General features: G+C 46.0%; 1 protein-coding gene across 5 annotated transcripts; it reads left to right on the top strand.

Moving 5' to 3' along the window:
* Positions 1-121: 121 nt before the first annotated feature.
* Positions 122-17575, top strand: LRRC8A (leucine rich repeat containing 8 VRAC subunit A). 5 transcript variants are annotated; one of them, XM_040083141.2, is made up of 4 exons: positions 122-188; positions 1638-1763; positions 10455-12618; positions 15421-17575. In XM_040083141.2, the coding sequence occupies exons 3-4, from the start codon at positions 10462-10464 to the stop codon at positions 15694-15696; spliced, it is 2433 nt and encodes an 810-aa protein (XP_039939075.1). In that variant the 5' UTR covers positions 122-188; positions 1638-1763; positions 10455-10461; the 3' UTR covers positions 15697-17575. The 5 variants fall into 5 exon arrangements, with proteins under 5 accessions (XP_039939075.1, XP_039939071.1, XP_039939073.1 ...); XM_040083137.2 differs by lacking the exon at positions 122-188 and adding an exon at positions 197-276; XM_040083139.2 differs by lacking the exon at positions 122-188 and adding an exon at positions 258-315.
* Positions 17576-17847: the final 272 nt, after the last annotated feature.

Raw genomic sequence — 17847 nt, 5'->3', positions numbered from 1 at the left:
CCTTTAAGTCTGGCGGCATTTTGAGCGCTGCCCGGCACCAAGATGGCGCCGCCGCCCTCACTCCCCTCGCCTGTTCCCGCCCACTCCCCTATGGAACGCGCCCCACACAAAGATGGCGTCACGCCGGTGTCACCGTGCCCGCCTCCAAGATGGCGACGGGACGGGGCGATGGTGGCAGTACCGGCCAGGTGAGGTCAGATCCGGGGTGGGGCCGCTGCGGGCAGGGCGGACAAAAGGCGCCGGAGCGGCGTGAGGAAGGGTGGGCGCCGCGGGCAGGTGGGTGCGGTGGGTTGCTTTCATGGCCGCGGTGGGCAGGTGGGTGTGTCGCGCTCCCCTCACGCCACTGGCGGGCTGTGGGGACGTGTCCCCGTGTGGGGCGGTGTCCCGGAGGGGATGGGGTGGGACGCCGGGTCGGGGGGGCTTGGCTGAGTGGGCTCGGAAGCGGCGAGCAGGAAGGATTTGCTGAGTAATTCTCAGCGTTTCGCTTCCTCCGTGTCCCGCCGTCCCTGCTCTCGCACCGCCCGGAGCAGGGGGGTCCGTGCCCCGTCTGTGGGGCGACGCAGGGCCGGGGTGTGGGCAGTGTTCCCCCAGCGAGGGGAGGACGCCGCTGTTTGTTACCTGCGGACCGAAACGCGGTGGGATTTATTTATACGTCCCAGAGGATGTTTCTTCCTGTATCCGGAAAGCCGCGGTGGAGTGGCGGGGGCTGTTGCCGAGGTGTGCTGTGTTGAGGTTGGTGCCCATTGCCTGGTGCGGGGAGAAGGTCAGAGAGTCCTTTCCTCCTAGTGCTGCCTTTGCGGCACTGTGGTACGGCTAAAATGCAATAGCTGTGGTTTCCACGGTGTTGCTTCAAAATCTGTCAGCCCCAATGGTAACTTTGGGATCAAGAGGAATGAACCCTCGGACATCTTCAGCATTATGGGGTTGGACTTTCTCCCGCTGATGTCTGTTCTTTTTCATTTCTCCCTGTTGTTGACACAATGCTTTCCGATGTTCTGCAGTCCTCTCCTACATGGCTGGGAGGCTGGATGCTTGAGAGATCCCTGTAAGGATCTGCTCCCTTCCCTGTTTTCCCATGCCCTGTGCTGACATGCAGGAAGCAAGGGAAAAAGCCCCAGCCCTGTTGTAATTTTTGTTGATGGTGCTAAACTGCTTCCGCTTCAAGAAGATCCCTGTTGTGAGGGAAGGGCGCAGTTACTTGAATCAGGAGTGTTAGGTGTGCAATCTATGCTTTCTGATACTCCTGATAGTAACATTTTAAGTGGATCAGGCTTTTCAGACTAGAAAATAGGGAAAGGGATGACTTTACTGTCTATCTGACAATGATTTGTTATTCTGTCTCTAGTTGTGTAGGCTTAGTTGTGATATTAGTCTTCAGCATCTATTGGCTGGGTGTGCAACACCTACTTTTTGGTAACTTCTGTAAGAATAACAGATGCTGGAAATCCTTCCTGCTAAGAGTTTTACTTGGCTCCTAGTGTTCTTCCCATGTTTCTAGGTATCAGCATGTCTCTTTCTGGCTCCCAGTGACCCTCTGAGTTGTTTGTTGCTTCTTAGATACTGTTTGCTGAGCTTTTACATGTCCCTCTGTGAACTCGATCCCCTCTTTTTTGCTGATAATCTGTGTTTCATTTCAGGGAAACTGTTCCCATGGCTTGTGGGGAGTGCAGCGCTTCCGCACTTGCTCGGGATCCAGCACGTAGGAATATCAGCCACTTCCAGCACAGAGAACTGACGTGCAGATAGCAGAACCCTGCTGCAAGGTGAGGGCTCTGGGCCAGCTCTGAGTGGTCAAGCCGAAAAAAAGAATAAAAGAAAAAAGACCAAGGCCTTGCTTAACCACGGGTGCAAAGCACCTGTGGTTGAGATAATTGATAGGGAGGAAGGGTGGTTGGTCAGATGGTGGTGGGGAGAGTGGTGGTATTTAATTGTGGTAGTGTTAATTAAATTCTGAGAGCCCTTTGCCAGCTTGGAGATGACGAAGGAACTGAGCCTTGTCCAAAGTAGAATGTAACTGTATACAGTCACCCATAAAACTAACTCCTGGCCACGTAAACCCTGACTTCTCACTGCACTTAACAGTAAATGCAGAGGCTGCCCAGAAAGTGTCTTGGTGGCTGCTGCCTGAAAGGAATACAGCTGATAAATAGGAAGAGCTGCTGGGTTTGGTGGGTGCCCTTCCATTTCCCATGGGGTGGTGTTTGTCCTCCTGTATAGGCGTCTCCAGGCAGCTTTTCCCAGTGCACTCACCAGTGTGGGTGTCAGTTAGGCAATGGCAGAAACTAGTTGCAGGAATCTCTCAGCTTCTTTGGTTCTGCACTGGGACAGTGATTAATTAACTGCAGAATTCTGTGCCCATCTTCGGGAGGGGAAGTTGTGTCCAGCTTGGCTGTGTTCTGAGCAGGGATGCGCAGTGGGTTAATTCCAGAATAGAAGAAACCCCTAAAGGCTTGTCTGGTGTTCTGGCAGTTCACTGACTTTTTTTTTTTTTTTCTTTTTTTCCCTTGTCATGGTAGTTGAAAACTCTTAATTCTTTTAGGTCAAAGACAGCATGCATAAATATTTCCTTAAAGCATGCCAGAAGCCATGTGTTAAAAGCTAATGTTGCCGTGCTTGAGATGTGACTGCCTGAAGCCTTCCAGTGCTGGCTTTCTGAAGCTGGTTACATTCTAGTAACTGCTGCAGGCAGTCAGAGAGATGGTCTGTGGTTTGGGGGTCCCTGATGCTATTAACAAAAACGTAATAAACGGTGGAGGCCACATGTATCAAATTATTGCTGTGTGATTAGAGCAGGCATTTTAGAAGCCTTCCTGTGCTTCTTCCACATACTAAAGAAGGTTTCTGTTCAGTAGAGTACTTCAGAAGCAAGCCTTTTTGTGTTAATTGAGCTTAACTGGTATCTCAGGAAAGAAAGGAGCACTATTTGTTGAGTGGTGCTGGAGAGGGGTTTATTAGGATTTTTGTGTGGGAGTCATTAAAGTGAGGAGGGGTGTGCACAGCCATTTTTTGGGTAATGGTTAAAACTCAGAGTCTTCAGCTGCAGTGTGGTGAGTCTCCCGTTACGCATTTTTACAAATGTCTTCAAACCCAGCCTCAGTTTAGGATATGCACACTAGTACTGAACAGGCATTCAGCAGTCTACATGCTTTGGAGGGTGTATCTTGAATGCTTCCAAGCAGCTTTTTTCTTAAACAGCTGATGTGGTTTACATGTCTTGTATTGCAACTAGAAATTCAGTTCCTATAGTTGGGTTATATCTGCCCTTCCTGCTGCTCTGAAACTGCTTTTGAAACTAAAAGCTATTCAGTCCTGGCCCCCCTGCCGAAGTAACAGGGCTGCCCTCACCTTGTGTACCAATCATTGTTAACATCTGCTATAAAATTACCTTGGCAATTCACAAAGCTCCTCTGGTGACTGCTGCCCCTGTAGCTTCAGCCTGCTTCTCTGCACAGGAAAGGTGTGTGCTGGGCTAGTTAACAGGTTCTCCTTTAGGGTGGTGGTTTTATCAGGCCTTGATGATGCAGGGTGAGATGTCTGTTCTTTATTAACAAATACAATCAGAAAATATTCTGAGCTGGAAGTCACAGTCAGTTTTGGAGCTGGTGGTCCTGAGGGCAAACCCTCTAGGGAATATATGAAGAGGTACTTTCTCCTCTTTGCTCGAAGTGGGGCAAAATATTACTGTGCTGATAGTTTGTCTTAATAGTCTTGCATTGCTCTTGTCTGTGTCGTCTTTCATCCTGACTGGCTCATCTCTTGGAGCTTGAAAATAGCTGTGGTTACACCCATGGATTTGTGCATGTTGTGACAGTCTGTCAACAATGAATTAAGTTATCCTTGCTTTTACTCAGTTTGAATTTAGTGTTGATTTCTTATCTGTTGTTAGTTATGCCAAAGCTCTGCTCTGTCTACCCTTCCCACAGAGAACAGCTGGTTCCTCCAGCTCTCAATGCTGGAGTTAAGTGCTGAAGAGCCCTCTCCTGCATCTGGTGAGGTGCTTGGGGCTGTTTTGGTTTTCTTGAGTAATTACTAGCAGAATTAATTCAATCACTTGTATTAAGCAGCACAAGGGACTCCTTCATTGTGTCCTGTTGGAAGAAGCCAGTCTTTTCCAAGACAGCTTCAATGCCCTGTCCTTGAAGCATTTTTGTTATGGCAAAGAGAATTAATTTTGGATAGGAATCCTGTGGCCATGTACATTCATAATTTATAAGCTGATGCAGCCATTTTGCTCTGGTTTACATCAGCGTTGCAAGTCATCTGATGGCACTTAAATTTACAACACCAGCACGCAGTCCCTGCCCCAAGTGTCAGTGATGCTGGTAACTGCAGACTGTGCTCAGTTCTGTGCAGCTGGGGCAGAACACTGTCAGGAGGCAGAAAATGTGGCAGGCCAAGCCAAGTCTAGCACGGATTGTTCTGGTGGTGCAGCTGTTCTTCCCTGTGCTTGTCAGGACACGCGTGGTTGTGTGATGGCAAACAGGAGCTGTCACACTGGACTTGACTGACAGAAAGAGTCAACTAATGGGTAGCTGTAAAGATGATAAAATACTACCCCTGTTGTTGGTGGATTATTCTTTTTAATGAACTTCAGTAAAAGACAATGTGACACACTTCATCTTGCTCAGTCTTGTGGCTTGGGTGTGGCTGAATGTGAAAACCACCTTACCCTGCTCTCAGTGTTGGGTTCACTGCCTGTTCCACTGAGAGAGGAGTGTAAGTTCTGGCAGCTGCTGTTCCACCACTCTCCTTGTCTAAATGATAAATGACCCTTTTAACTTGACATAGAATCATAGAGTGGTTTGGGTTGGAAAGGACCTTAAAGATCATCTAGTGATCATGTTCACTTCTCTGCCTCAGAAGATGTCCCACAGGAGGGGGTTATCTTTTTAGAGCAGAAGGGGTCTGATACAGGGATAATGGTTATTTAGGGCTTTGGCATCTGGCTTCACTGCTGTTTTGGTCTAAGCAGCAAAAGAGAAAACAACTTGAGTTGTTCCATCTCATGTCTTGGGCTTTTCCAGTTGATCACGTGGATGTCCTTGAGCTTGGAAGGTTTTCTGAGGGGTGCCTGAAAGCAGCTCTGTTTTCAGCCTCCCTTTTTTCCCCTCCCTCTTAATTCTGGACCTAATAAATGTGGGGGAGGAGAAATATAAATTCCCAGTCCCGTTTCTGCCCAATAAGCTCTTGCATTTCCTGATTTTTGAACAAAGAGCTCTGTGTTATGCCCTTCTTTAGGATTTCAGGTGGCAGCTTGCTGAGGAGGGAAGCTCTGCTCTGTTGCAAACTTACTGTAACGTGTTGTAGCTCGTAGTCTTGAAAGCATTAAGGCTTTTATTTCCTTTATCCACCTCTGATGCTGTCAGCACCTGATCAACTCCCTCTTTCTCTGGGCTTCTGAGAGGTAAGAAATTCTGTCAGCAGGGTTTGGCTTGTGCTTTGCAGTCCACAATCTTAAAATGAAATCAACTGGTAATTAAAAATATGTGTAGATGAAACTAAAAGGTTGCAAGATTCAACATAAAATTCATCCATGTCTACTTACCCAGAACTGTTTTGTGAGACTGATTCACTTGAAAGCTGCATGTGACTAAAGGTGAGGATTTTCTTCAAATCAGGGAGGTTTGTGCATCTAAGTGCTTTTTGGCCACTAGCTTTGTTAGTAACAGAATGGCCAACAGGAAAGAGGAGGCTGGATAAAGTATTAGTGATGAGTCAAGCTGACAAACTGGCCAGCGAAACAGAACAGTGATGTTGTTTCTGTTCACTCTGGGCCAGCAGCTGCAGGCAGGAATTTGGAGCACTCTTCAGCTAGGTGTCTGCTGACATTAGGTCAATCTTCAGTTTTTGAAATTAAATGGTTTTGGATAGAGGAATTGTCCCAATCAGAGAATGGTTACTCTGTTAATACCTGTGGCTTGTGGGAAGCATTCATGCTCTCAGCTCTGTCAGCCTTTAAGGTGCTTGCTGCATTTGTGACGTCTGTCAGCTAGATGCGTTTAATCTTGTTTCTAACTGGTTTTACTGTGAAGGTGTGGTTTGTTCAGAATGTCCCTGTTATTCCAACATGAGTGATTCTCTTTCTCCTCCAGGTGTGTTTGGTAAAACATAGGATTAGTACTTGGTGATGCTTATGGTTGGCTGAAGGCTGGGTAGGTTTGGCAGGCTGGTTATGTAAGTCTGCAACTGCTGTTCCTTCACTTGGATCAGCCTGTTCAGCATTAGTGGGGAGGCTGTAAGTTTGTGCCCAGCAGGCTGAGGCAGGGATGGTCCCTGGTGGGAATGCAAATCTGAATCCAGGTGAATTTGCAGGTCCTGAAGAGGTATGTAGTAGCCAAACATGGAATGTGTAAATATTTCAGGAGCATATTTATCTAGACTGGATTGATCTTGTTGTATGACAATGAGGCTTTAGCATGCAGATCTTTTACTGAACAATCTCAGATGTTGCTGCTCTAAACTGTCCTGAGGTGGTTCTATACTGGATATAGAAAAGCTCAAAGTAGTATTGTTTGATGTAGCTGAAACCCTCCAATGTCAAGTCATTTCTCAGGGGGCAGGGGATGAGGGATTGCTCAGGGACTGTGTGGTAGCAAGGAAAGGTCTGTAAAATGCAAAACTTGGAACATCTCTGAGACAGTAAATTGTAAGATTTCCCCCCTCTAACCCCCTCCCAAAGCCTGTCTGTTTAATTATACCCTTGGAAAACTTACTTTCTTATATGTCTGATGAGTTGACAGGAGTTCAGACACAGACGTTTTGATGTGTCAGCTTATGCAAGTTTAGTGAAGTCAACTTGTCCTTAAACTTAAGCACTCTTTCAAAATCTCACTGTTGGTGTGTTCCCTGTGGCAGAGGTAACTACACTGCAAATACCTTGCCTGTTCCTGAGCTCCAGCTGGCAGGTTCTGCAGTTTGAAGTATATACGAAGGAGCTTGGATCCGCCTTCACCAGCACTGCTCTGACACTGAATTTCCTTTTCCATAGCTGTTCTGTCCATAAACTCAGTCACTCAGTTCAGGTGTTCTGTGCTCGGCCCTTGGGGAGGCTGTGTGGTTGAAGTGACTTGGCAAATAAAGTGGATTCTTCTTTTGAAAGTGAAGTGAATTCTTCTTCTATTGAAATCGCCCTTGTGCTGGTGCTGGGGGTCTTGGTCTGCTCTGGTCACAAGGGAAGTAACTTTATTTCTGGCCAGCTCTCTTCATGCAAGGATTGCTCCCAGTCCTATGCCAGAATAATACCCTCCATGTAAGTCTCTGTTCTACTGCCCATGTTGGGAGAGTTGGTGTTCCAGCTACCTGCGTGTTTGCTTCCTACAGAGTGGTGGAAATCCCAGTCCTTGTGGGAGGAATCCCTCTGTGCATGGGAGAATCAAGTGACAGAGATGACCCCTGAGAATCTGACTTTTAGTCTGCTGTTGTCATCCACCCCAGCAGCAAAACTGCTCTAATCCAGCATGGAGAATGTTGCAACAAGAATCATGTTATTAATTTTGTTAATAATTCAAAAAATATTTCAAGATGGAGTTCACAAAATAAAGGTGACATTTGATGGCAAGATACATCTCCTGATGTAGAACCATCAGGAATTAGAACTGCATTGTGTGCACGGGGAATCTGGGTGGGGAGGGGTGTGACTTTCCCCATCTGCTTTTTCAAGTTTTTGCTGAGTACTTTTCCCTTTTACTGCAGATGCTGGGAATAAGATTAGATAAGACATAGCAAATTCCAGCTCCTGCAAAGGTGGCCTCTAGCTTTATTGTTCCTCTTTGGGACTTGAATGGAGTGTCCCACTGCTGCCAGAAGTAGGAATTTGCTGTCAATGTTCTTTTCTTCCTCTAGTGCCCCTGTCATTGTTCCTGGGAGGCAGATTTCCTGTTCCACCCTGTTAATTGCTGTCACTGAACTGTAATAGGTTCTTGAGGGATGCTCATAATTTTTTTTTTAGCTGTCCTGTAAGTGCACAGTGTTAAGGGGCATTTCCTACCCCATGTAACTGGTAAGCAGAATTAGGGAGCCAGCTGTGCTAATTTTTTTTTGTTTCCTTCCTACATATCCTGAGCTAGAAATCAAAGTGAGTAGAAGGTTCATTTCTTGTGAGAAAGAATTGGGAATTTTCTGGATTGAGCAAAAGAGTAAACCCAGCACTACAACTCATGTTTGCACATGTCCTGAATTCCTGAAAAGAGATCATCCCAGTTTCATAATCCTGCTATGAAGGGTCTGATATATCCTAGTAGTTTCTCTACATAGAGGGATGAAGGAAGAAGCAGGAAGGATCTTTGAGGAGAAGTGGTATCAAGGCAAGAGGAAAGAGATAAACATATTTTTTCCCCTTGCTATGGAGTAGAAGGAGGAGGTTCTTCCATGAATAGATGTTTTAACTGCTGGATTCATTTCAGGTGTTCTGGTGTGTAGAGAGAGCTTCTGTACCCTGCTTTATCCTGCAGTTATTGTTTCTGTAGTAGGCACAGACAGCTCTTCCTAAATGTATCTCACACATGGGCTCTCCCCTCTGAGGCAGATTATTCTGAGGAGCAAGCTGAAGTGCCTTGCCTAGGGCTTGCAGCAAGGTGATCACAGGGCTGGGAGCGAGGCTTTGAACATCTTGTCACTCCTCTCTGGCTGCTCAGGTGCTGTCCAGAAGTTCAGCTTTGCCTGCTCCCTCCCCTGTGGATGCTCAGTTCTCCTGCCCTTTTCAGTGCAGTTCCTTTGCAGAGGTGTGTCAGCCACTTCTCAGGGGCTCTACAGGACATTTTTTTCCTCTGACAGTGCACTAGGTGGCTGTTTTCCTCCCTTGTTTGTGTCTTTACTGGTTGATCATTAATGGATTTGCTGTTCCTTGTTTTACTGAATTTCTACAACAGGTAGTGCCACTTTTTCTCTCAAAACAGTCTGTCTTTTGTGATGTACTAATGTATTGTTGGACCTGAATGGGCAGAAGGAAAAACATTTCTTCAGGAATGGTTTTCTTCTATCAATCTACCACCTGTAGTTGCTTGAAACCTTCCCAAGTAGCACTGACCCAAGGTTTTCATTGGAGTATTTATTGTTGTAAACAGCAAACCAAAGCATAGGGTTCTGTATTTAGTGTCTCTAGGGATTGTGGTGCTCTTTGAGTTTGTGTTAGGAATGGCTTTCTTTGCAGTTCAGTGATGGAAGTTAATTTTGAATAAAAACTTGAATTCTACCAAAGCAGATGGTGTGGGCATCTCCCCTTGTCACAGAAGGCTTTATCCCAACCAGTGATAATTGAGCTTTCAGCCCCCAGGACTTGTTGGCCTTTGTATAAATGAAATGTTATGGCTTGGGATAACATGACTGAATTTTTGTTTTCTCCTTTATACTTGAATTGTGTGAGTTTCAAAATGACTGAAAGATTAGTGCTTGTCTTGCTCCTGGGCTTTGCTAGAAGGTGCTGTGATATTACTGCTTTTTCACCATCATTAGAATGAGTTACAGTGATTCCATGTTCTTCTGTGTTACCTGTCAAATAGGGGAATTTTGTGGGCTTCATTATCCATGGGTTTGGGGTGTTCTGTGGCTTGTTGAAGAGCATGCTCGAAGTTTCATCTGCAAGTCTGAAGGACAGAACCAGCACTGCCATCAGGCCTGTGCTTCCCAGAACCTTTTAGTTTGCTTTGTGACACTTAAATCCCAGCTGAGATGAACTCTAGGTGGGAGTGGTTGGTCAGAAAAGCAAATTCTTCGAAGTATATTTTCCCCTTTCTCTGTTTCTGGAGTCAGTAAGGCAAAAACACAGCTGCTACAGCAGGTCAGTACTGAATTTATCAGAAGGCAAGTAGCTAATCTTTCCTTGGAGAATTAACACAAAGGAAGGAAGCCAAAATTACTTACTTGGAAAAGTCAAGATATTGAGCAATGTTTGCTCTCTTTCCAGCTTGTTTTATGAATGTCATAATGAGCTGCATCAATGGCTATGGGAAACATAACTGTATTGTATGTAGATCTTTTTCCTTGCCCCTTCAAACTGAGAACCAGCCATATGTGGGATTTTATGTAGAAGCAGCAAGAAACCAGTGATAAATATGCTCTGTGTGTAGATTTTATCATTTCTAACAGTGCTGGCAAATTTCTTCATCCCTGAAATAAAATCCCCAGATAAGAGTAAATTTCCAAATACTGGTCTGCTCAAGGGAGTTAAGTCTGCCCTGTGAGCTTTCTTTAAGCATGTCTTACCTCACAGGCTGCTAAAAGTAAGTACCAGTTCTGAGGTTCTGTGACAATTTGTCTGTCAGGGAAGGCTGAACAAACTTCACTGCCTGGGCTGTAGCAAATGACTCACAGGCAGCCTCATTCATTTGTCTCACAGTTACTTGAAATTGCGTCTCGGCTAATTCCAATTTTGCTATGCCAGCACTTACCGTGTGTTTTCTCATGCCCTCTCGAAGAGCAGAGCAAAAGCCCTTAAGCTGTTTCTGGTTTGCTTCCAGGTGAATCATGATTCCAGTCACCGAGCTGCGCTACTTTGCTGATACTCAGCCAGCCTATCGCATCCTGAAGCCGTGGTGGGACGTCTTCACCGACTACATTTCCATCGTGATGCTGATGATCGCCGTGTTCGGGGGGACGCTCCAGGTCACACAGGACAAAATGATTTGTTTGCCCTGTAAGTGGGTTACCAAAGACTCCTGCAATGACACTGCCAGGGGATGGACAGTGGCAGTCCCGGAGCGTACCTACTACAACACTAGTCTTGTTCCCTCTGCTGATTCGGGGCCTACAGGGATCCGATATGATCTGGACCGGCACCAGTACAACTATGTGGATGCGGTGTGTTACGAGAACCGTCTGCACTGGTTTGCCAAGTATTTTCCTTATCTAGTGCTGCTACATACCCTCATCTTTCTGGCTTGTAGCAACTTCTGGTTCAAGTTCCCAAGGACCAGCTCCAAGCTGGAGCATTTTGTGTCTATTTTGCTTAAGTGTTTTGACTCTCCATGGACAACGAGAGCATTGTCTGAGACAGTGGTGGAAGAGAGTGATACCAAACCAGCATTTGGGAAAATGAATGGCTCCATGGACAAGAAATCCTCCACGGTCAGTGAGGATGTGGAAGCCACTGTTCCCATGCTGCAGAGAACAAAGTCTCGAATTGAGCAAGGGATTGTGGACAGGTCTGAGACTGGTGTCCTGGACAAAAAGGAAGGTGAGCAAGCCAAAGCACTCTTTGAGAAAGTGAAAAAGTTCCGTACTCATGTGGAAGAGGGAGACATAGTTTATCGCCTGTACATGAGACAGACCATAATCAAAGTAATCAAGTTCATGCTGATAATTTGCTATACTGTGTACTATGTTAACAACATAACGTTTGATGTAGACTGTAAAGTGGACATCGAGAGCTTGACTGGCTACAGGATGTACCGCTGTGCTCATCCTTTGGCCACTCTCTTCAAAATCTTAGCCTCTTTCTACATCAGTCTGGTGATTTTCTATGGTTTGATTTGCATGTACACACTGTGGTGGATGTTGAGGCGGTCACTCAAGAAATACTCTTTTGAGTCCATCCGAGAGGAGAGCAGTTACAGTGACATTCCTGACGTGAAAAATGACTTTGCTTTTATGCTCCATCTGATCGATCAGTATGACCCCCTCTACTCCAAGCGCTTTGCTGTCTTTCTGTCAGAGGTGAGTGAGAACAAATTGCGGCAGCTGAACCTCAACAATGAGTGGACTTTGGAGAAACTGCGCCAGAGGATCACCAAAAACTCTCAGGATAAGCTGGAATTGCATCTTTTCATGTTGAGTGGCATTCCTGACACGGTTTTTGACCTCATTGAGTTGGAGGTCTTGAAGCTGGAGCTTATCCCTGATGTCACCATTCCCCCCAGCATTGCTCAGCTCACCAGCCTTAAGGAACTGTGGCTCTACCACACAGCTGCCAAAATTGAGGCCCCAGCCCTTGCCTTCTTGAGGGAGAACTTGAAATCTCTCCACATCAAGTTCACAGACATTAAGGAGATTCCTCTTTGGATCTATAGCCTGAAGACACTAGAGGAGCTTCACCTGACAGGGAATTTGAGCGCTGAGAACAACCGGTACATTGTGATAGATGGACTGAGGGAGCTGAAGAGGCTGAAGGTGTTGAGGATGAAGAGTAACCTCACCAAGCTGCCACAGGTGGTGACAGATGTTGGTGTGCATCTTCAGAAGCTTTCCATCAACAATGAGGGCACCAAGCTCATTGTCCTCAACAGCCTTAAGAAGATGGTCAACCTGACAGAGCTTGAGCTGATCCGGTGTGACTTGGAACGCATTCCTCACTCTATCTTTAGCCTCCACAATCTGCAGGAAATAGACCTGAAGGACAACAACCTAAAGACCATTGAGGAAATCATCAGCTTCCAGCACTTACATCGTCTCACTTGCCTTAAACTGTGGTACAACCACATTGCCTACATCCCCATGCAGATAGGCAACCTGACCAACTTAGAACGCCTTTACCTGAACCGTAACAAGATAGAAAAGATCCCTACCCAGCTCTTCTATTGCCGAAAACTTCGGTACTTGGATCTCAGCCACAACAACTTAACTTTGATACCACCAGATGTTGGACTTCTTCAAAACCTGCAGAATCTGGCTGTGACAGCCAACAGGGTAAGTGAGCAAAGGGCTGAGTTGCTGTGTGAGGAAGTAGCGCTGGCACTTCTGTTATCTGTGTGATTAAACATGCTACAATGGTCTGTGGATACTGCTGGCACTGCTTTTGTGTCTCTCTGAGGGGTTTATCTATGGCCAAACATTGCAGATAGCTCCAGGGCAGGCCTGTCTTCCAAGAGTCCTTTTCTGTTGCATTTCCTCTCTTAACAGTGAGACTGCTTCCAAGTGCCAGTTGGATGCTGTTTAGAAACCCTGCAAGTCAGTTATTTCTCTGCAGCTGGAAGCATGTAGATCTAGATTGACATCACTTTTGGCCTTAAAATGGAGACCTGAGGAACTGTAGTCTTGATCTAAAACCATGTGCTTAAACCTTTCCACTTCAGACATGTGCATACCCTGTGGGAGCAGCCATGTGGGGAATGCACGTCTGGTTTACAGCTTTCCTTAGAGTACTTCACATTTGCAGGGAGTACTCTATAGTTTGGTCTTATAAATGTGTACTTTTTGTTTCAGTCTAAGTGCAGGGCAGATTACAGAGGATGACCAAGTGTGCTCTGCTGCCTAATTACCACAGGCTGTTTCTTGGTTTGTGTTGGAGGGTGTTTATTTGCTTAAAGCAAACTATACCCATGTCTAGTTTTTTGTTCCCTTTGTTTAAAACTAAGGAGACTTCAATTACCATTACTTCATTACTAAAGAGACTTCATTTACCATTTAACAAAGCTGAAGCTTTCATTCATTCTGTCTGCAAATTCCTGGGAGACTCTTTTTCTCTTTATTATCACCTAAAGTTGAAAGAGCCTCTAACATAAGTACAAATTGCAGACAGACATAATTAGGCGCTTCTGGTTTCTTCTGGGACCAAGCAGAATTGTCCTGGAGCAGCGCTAGTTTTCACTATCATACATCAACGTCCTTCCTGCTGTTGGCAAGATCTGGCCCTGGCTGAACACTGCCAGATTGCTTGTGAGAGACACAGAACAGCTTGAGTGTGATTTGGCTTTTCACTGAAGTGTTCTCAAATCAAGTATTTAATTGCTAACGCATTTCAGTATTAGACAGGGTTCCTAAAACTCCAGCCATATTTTGAGGTCAGTGTCTGAAAGTTGTGCCTCTGCAGAGTAAGGGCAGACAAGGGGCAGTCATTCAACAATTCCAGCTGAACAGCTCCTCCCTGGGGTTTCCTGGCACTGGAGGGTTGTGCATCTGTTTGTGTGGGTGGCTGAAGCTCTGGTAAACTTTGTGGTATGTTACTGTTCAGAACTCAGATATTTCTGCACCATTTGCCTTCTGGCAGCCTTCCTAGCACAGCTTCCCGAGGGTTAATCTGCAGTGTATCCTCTGCAGTTTTGGGGCATTTCTTGGATGAGAGGAGTTAGAGGCAGCTCCATTTCCTGCAGCACAATGTGGCACCACTCATTTCTCTCTGGAAAAAAACCCATCAACAGGAAGGCTGGAGGAGCCTTTGCTCTGGTGTGTTTGGGAATGAAAGGTGGTGAGGACCCCATGGAACAGCCAACCTCTACCAGGTACCTGGGCACGCCAGAACTACCGGGGCTCTGACAGCCTGGGTACTCCCAGTGAATGGTGACAGCAAGAAACACAAGGACTGGTAGACTGGCACTTCCCAAGGCCAGGAATTATCTCAAATGTCCTCTCCTAGCTAAGCAGTTCTGGTAAATAGAGACTTCTGGAGTTGGCTGGCACTGCTGTCCCGTTCTGGAAAGCAGGCTGTTATAACACATTGCTTCCTTCCTAAACCAATACTTGTCCCTCAAATAACTCTATTATTTTCAAGAGCCTGTGATCATATGTTGCTGTTTGCAAACACTCCAGTACCAGTAACAATGACTGCATTGAATTGTCTCTAATTGGTCTGGCTTCATCTTGGCTTTTCCTTAGACTCCTCCTCGTTCAGAATGGATTACAGGCTAATTTAGCCACGAATGATATGATCCATAATTAGAGTTTTAGAGAAGTCATGTTTGCTTTTAAAGGCAAATAACCTCCAAGCTGGGACTTTGTATTAAGGGGAGAACCCTGGGCTGCTGCATATAGTTTCTAGCCTGGTGTTTGCTAAACCTTAGCCATAGAAAGAAATTCTTTGGGAGGACTGGACTATTACAAGGATTTGCTAGAAATAAACCTTATTAAATTAGTGATTCATGGTTACCTGAAGGTGGTGCTGGGAAAGCTAACAGCTGGTGGCTTTATTGTTGTGTTTTGGCACTGTAAAAAGCCCCTGTGATATGGAGCCTAGAGAGTCTTTGCAGCATTTCATAGCCCTACAGAAATGATGGAAGAAGATTCCCAGTTCTCAGGGCCAGGAGGTTGTATCCATGTAGCCTCTGCTCACCTTACAGCCCAGCTGTAAGTCCTGAGTAAATACAGCCTTTTTTCAGTGTAATGTCAACTGTAGAACGGCTTCTTAAAGCAAAGGAACTAAGATCCAATGACAGAATAAAGGATTTGGAATGGAAAGATGCCAATTCAGATGAAAGCATGTGACAGTATAGGCCTGCTGTGAGCAGGTTTCTGGTCCTCTAATCTTGGCCTTGGAGATAGCGTCTGCTTTAGCCACCATCATTGGTGATCTCTTGTAACTAGTGCAGGGTCTGAAAGAGGAATCCATACGATCATAGTGCTGGAAGCACCCAAAGCAGGAACTCAAGAGAGAAGTGGCTGATTGAAAACAATGACTCTGTAAACCTTGGAGCTTCACGTGGTTTTGTTGGTCGCTTGTGAAGGCGCGTCCGTGTCTGCTGGTGACTTTGCCTGTGATTGGTCTCTTTTTTTCAGATTGAGAGTCTCCCACCAGAGCTGTTCCAGTGCAGGAAGCTGAGAACGTTGCACCTGGGAAACAACGTGCTGCAGTCACTGCCCTCCCGGGTGGGAGAGCTGACGAATCTGTCGCAGATAGAGCTGCGAGGGAACCGCCTGGAGTGCCTGCCCGTGGAGCTGGGAGAGTGCCCGCTGCTGAAACGCAGCGGGCTCGTGGTGGAGGAGGACCTGTTCAACACCCTGCCCTTGGAAGTCAAGGAGCGCCTGTGGAGGGCAGACAAAGAGCAAGCTTGAACTCCTGAGAAAAGGGAAAAGCCTCTGATCAACTAGAAGGAAGCAAAAGGCCATTTCAGTCCCCTTTCACCCAAATGCTCCCCTCTCTCCATTCCAATTACTATCGAACTGGCCAAGGAGTCCTTGACAAACATGACTCTGAATGAGTCAGCTTCTTGCCTCAGATGCAGGATGGGGGAGTCTTGGGATCAGGATAAGGATCAAGACAGATTAATTGGCCTCTGAGCAGGGCCCAGGGGGAATGCAAGGTGTTGCTGTTCTTCTGGACAGGAATTGGGGTGAGCTAGATGGTGCTGGTGAGAAGAAATGACCTTTGAATGGAGGAGAAAATGAATGTGGGGATTGCTGCATTACTCCCAATAGGGCTTATATGTGTCAGGGACCGAGGGAGTCCAGTGCCCTGCAAGCAAAGATCAAGAGACAAGGAAATCTCTTGAACCTTCATCTCTGTGACAGCTGGTGCTGCTCCCCTCTGACTCAGATTCAGTCAGTGTAGCCCCAGATTGGGGTGGGATAGGACACAGACAGCTGATTTTTATCTAGATGCTGGCATTAGGATTTGGGAGATAAACATCTCGCAGCTGCTTGAAGGCAGAATTTGTTGGTTTTTTACTAATTTTCTTTCCCCTTTGCACACTCCCCACCTTCCCCTCTGCCCCTGGAGAAGGAACCAAACTATCTGCTCCTTTAAGATTGCACTACTGTAATGGTTTCAAGTCACTTGTGCGGGTGAGTAGATCCCAGCATCCTTCTCCAGCTGATGTCCTGGAGGCACTAACTGACACAATTCCAGAGCTTTAGCTTGTTCTGAAATGGATGGTTATAGTGCAAGTGGGAGATCTGGACAAAAAGCAGTTGGACTGTCTAATCTACTCTCATCGAGTTGCTTCAGGATCTGGCTTTTAGTTCCAAGCTACTTTTTAATTGCAGGTATTTTGTTGCATATCAAGCAGGAATGTACAAGTGGCCAGTGTGTTGATGTAAGGCTCTCATGGGGTTGGAGAGGAAATTCGGGTTTCCTCTGCACCTCTTGTCCCCCATCCTGCCTTCCCCCACAATTAAGTTGTTAAATTAAAGTTGTTCGTTGCTCTGCCAGTGTTTTTTATGGATGAAGTCTAGAGAGCTGCTTGAGTGTTCTCTTCTGTTGTTCCCCTCACTTTAACTGCTGACAGTTCCTGTTACACCTCTTGACCTAAATAGGAGGTTAATGCTGATTGAACCTGGTGCTGGAAAAGAAACCTTGTCCTCCTGTTTCTTCCCTTTTCATTCCCTCAGTGTTGAGGAGAATGAGAATCCTCTGTGGACTGAGCTCTTCTGGCTTCCTGGAACAGAGCAGCCTTTACTGAAACAAGTTTGACCTGTTTGGTAGTATTTGACAAAAAAACCCCTCAACCTTCTGGGCTGGCAGAGGTAGATAATGTGTAACAGTTACTGATTATCATGTCCTGAGGTGGGGTGGTTCAGATGCCTCCAGGACACAAAGGTCTTCGTTCTTCCATCAGAAGGAGGAGGAGGTGCCTGGACCTACAGGTCCTGGCTGTGACATTCTCCATCAGACCAGCAGGTCGTCTCCAAGGTGCAGTGCTGGAAGCTGGGACATGAGAAGTTTGGAGCCTCCCATGTGTACAAAGGGGGAAGCTACATCCAGCTCCAGAGTGATTCCTGACAAGCTGCCAGTGAGTGCCCTGGCTTATCCACCTGGCTTGTGGTGATCCCGTGGATGTTGGGGCAATAAGGCACAGTGTGGGTCTCTTCATCAGATGTAAGATATGAAATATATATATATATACACACTAAATATGCTGAAACCATGAACAATGTTAACTGGACTCTGGATTTATTGATGTTCAGATGCTTAAATAAAGCTACATTAAAATCAGGAGATCTGTTTATAAAACTGCTTTCAAGAAAAATGTAAATCTTACTTCCCTTAGTCCATTCAGTATGAAACGTCTAAACAGCCCAGGGGATAATATAATTAAATCTTTATCTGGGAGGCAAGGTACTGTAAAAGCTTTTCTGGCTTCTAATAGGGTTAGTGTCTTGAAATTGTGTTAGAGCTGGGGCCGCAGCTGAAAGGATGGGGAAGAACTGATGCTGTTTGGGTTGTATTTGTATTTGCCTGAGCATTTTGGATTGCAGAAAAGACAC

This window comes from Hirundo rustica, chromosome 20 (assembly GCF_015227805.2).
Source record: "Hirundo rustica isolate bHirRus1 chromosome 20, bHirRus1.pri.v3, whole genome shotgun sequence".
Classification (NCBI taxonomy): Eukaryota; Metazoa; Chordata; class Aves; order Passeriformes; family Hirundinidae; genus Hirundo; species Hirundo rustica.
The sequence above is the reverse complement of the archived record's forward strand: the minus strand, read 5'-3'. Positions and strand labels throughout refer to the sequence as shown.

Excerpts from the sequence above, each read along its gene's own strand:
- LRRC8A (XM_040083141.2), top strand. The coding sequence starts at position 10,462 with ATGATTCCAGTCACCGAGCTGCGCTACTTTGCTGATACTCAGCCAGCC. Across the intron at positions 12,619-15,420 it reads TGGCTGTGACAGCCAACAGG|ATTGAGAGTCTCCCACCAGA; the intron begins GTAAGTGAGCAA and ends TCTTTTTTTCAG.